Below are 2287 nucleotides of genomic sequence, written 5' to 3' on the forward strand. Positions count from 1 at the left end.
AGTCTAATGGGATACATCCAACTTATGTTGTTGTTTTTTTTGAGGAAGCAGAGAATGAATTATGACGTTTTCGTAAAGTAATTTTGAAAGCTTTCATAACTTAAATTCCCTCAATGGGGATCTCATAACGACCCTCATTGCATCGATGGTTGGTTTTTGGTAGGGCCCTGCGGCCTCGAAGTTTTAATCATTACACAAAGAGTTAATCACTTGTAAAATTTCTTGAGGCGGATACCATTCCAGGCATTCTTAATTGGTTGACCATCGAGGTACGAGAGCTCGTAGGTTCCTGTGCTGACGACCTTCGATACCTTGTATGGGCCTTCCCATTTTGGTTTAAATTTTCCTGAGATTGTTGGCTGTGATGCGGCGGAGTCTCGAAGGACGAGGTCTCCCACTTCGAATTGCTTATTTTTGACTTTCTTGTTAAAGTACCTTGCCGTCTTCTCCTGCTAGTGCGATCATGCAAAGTCTAGATTCCTCTCTTGTTTCTTCAAGTAAGTCATTGTGAAAGCGTAATCCTTCGGCAGTGAGAGAAGGATCGAAGACCTCGATCCTTGGGGAAATCAGACTAATCTCGACAGGCAAGACAGCGTCGACGCCGTACGCGAGACGGAAAGGAGTTTCTCCTGTTGTACTTCGAGGAGTTATTCTGTAGGACCACAGCACATTAGGGAGCTCATCAGCCCAACATCGGGGAATTTCTTCTATTCTTTTCTTTAATCCTTGGAAGATGGTTCTGTTCGTTACTTCTGCAAGGCCATTGGCCTGTGGGTATGCAACCGATGCTTTGATGTGTTGGATTTTCAAATCGCTTAAAGCTTTTTCGAATTGTGCGCCTATAAATTGTGTCCCGTTATCCGAGACTAAAATCCTTGGAATTTCAAATCGAAACACCACATATTCCATAAAAAATTCAATCATCTCTTTTTCTCTGATCTTGGAGAGAGGTTTTGCCTCGACCCACTTTGTCGCATAGTCGACGGAAACCACGATGTATTGGCAATGACTATTAGACTTTGGGAAGGGCCCCGCAATATCGATTCCCCATTGATAGAAAGGGCAAGGGGTGAGGATCGAGTTGAGCTCTGTTGTGGGTCGATGACTCACGCTCCCATGTCGTTGGCATGCCTGGCATTTGCGGACGTAACTTTCTCAATCTTTTCGGAGTGTGGGCCAATACATCCCCTGTCTCATGATTTTAAGAGCTAGGTTCTTTCCCCCGAGATGTTCGCCACATATTCCCGTGTGAACCTCGAGGATTGCTTGATCGGCCTCTTCTGGGCTTAAACATCAGAGAAGTGGTTCAGTTAAAGCACGTCGATATAACACTGAGCTGACCGTGCAATAGTTCTTTGCCTTAAACATGATAGCGCGGGCTTCACTTTTCTCCATGGGAAGTTTGTTTCCTAGGATGTACTCGAGGATAGGGCTTCGCCAGTCAGGGTTACTCTGAATGTTGTGGACCATCAATGTGTCGATAGCGGGGGATTTCAGGCTGTCAACATATACTGGGTCGAGGTTCATTTTTAGATTGGACGAGGCTAACTTGGCGAGGGAATCAGCCCACTGATTTTCTGTTCTATCAACATTTGAGAGTTTCCGGGAGGAGAATTTCTTGAGCAGCTCTTGTGTCATTGCAAGGTATTTAGCCATGTTTTCATTGTGAGTCTTAAACTCTCCGATTATTTGCTTAACTACCAACTGGGAATCGCCAAATATGTCGATAATATCTACCTCGAGGTCCGTTGCCAATTTTAATCCCGCAATTAATGCCTCGTACTCGGCCACGTTATTTGTCGCTTGGAATTCGAACTTAAGGGCTTGCTGGACTTCAAACCCTTCTGGGCTGATAAAAATTATCCCTGCACCACCAGAATTCGAGTTCGATGATCCATCAACAAACAACATCCACGGCCTTAGCTGGGCTTCCTCGGGATCCGACGCTTTGGCCCTGAATTGGCATTCTGCTACAAAATCTGAGAGGACCTGAGCCTTTATGGTTGTTCGTGGTTTATACTCGATGTAGAACTAACTTAATTCGATGGTCCATGCGGCGAGCCTTCCTGTCATATCGGGTTTATGCAAGATTCTTTTAAGCAACGCATTTGTTAACACGTGAATTTCCCTTGCTTGGAAATAGTGTCGGAGTTTTCTGTTTGCAATGACTAAGGCGTACACGAGCTTTTTGACCTGAGGGTACCGAGTTTCAGCATCACGCAGTGAGTGATTAATTTAGTACACGGGAACCTCTGTTCCTTCGTTGAGTCAGACAAGGACGACTTGC

At 45.0% G+C, this 2287-nt stretch overlaps 1 protein-coding gene across 1 annotated transcript; it reads right to left on the minus strand.

The window, feature by feature from the left end:
- Positions 1-426: 426 nt before the first annotated feature.
- Positions 427-1911, minus strand: LOC141679341 (uncharacterized). Its single transcript, XM_074485843.1, has 2 exons — positions 1342-1911; positions 427-1131 (listed from the first exon to the last, which is right to left on the minus strand). The coding sequence occupies exons 1-2, from the start codon at positions 1909-1911 to the stop codon at positions 427-429; spliced, it is 1275 nt and encodes a 424-aa protein (XP_074341944.1).
- Positions 1912-2287: the final 376 nt, after the last annotated feature.

Source organism: Apium graveolens, chromosome 8 (assembly GCF_009905375.1).
Source record: "Apium graveolens cultivar Ventura chromosome 8, ASM990537v1, whole genome shotgun sequence".
In the NCBI taxonomy this organism is placed as follows: Eukaryota; Viridiplantae; Streptophyta; class Magnoliopsida; order Apiales; family Apiaceae; genus Apium; species Apium graveolens.

Bases quoted from the DNA above. Each gene is read 5' to 3' on its own strand.
- LOC141679341 (XM_074485843.1), bottom strand. From the start codon at position 1,911: ATGTTGTTTGTTGATGGATCATCGAACTCGAATTCTGGTGGTGCAGGG. The intron at 1,132-1,341 runs GTCAGCTCAGTG...CGCAAATGCCAG, and splicing joins AGGCAAAGAACTATTGCACG to GCATGCCAACGACATGGGAG.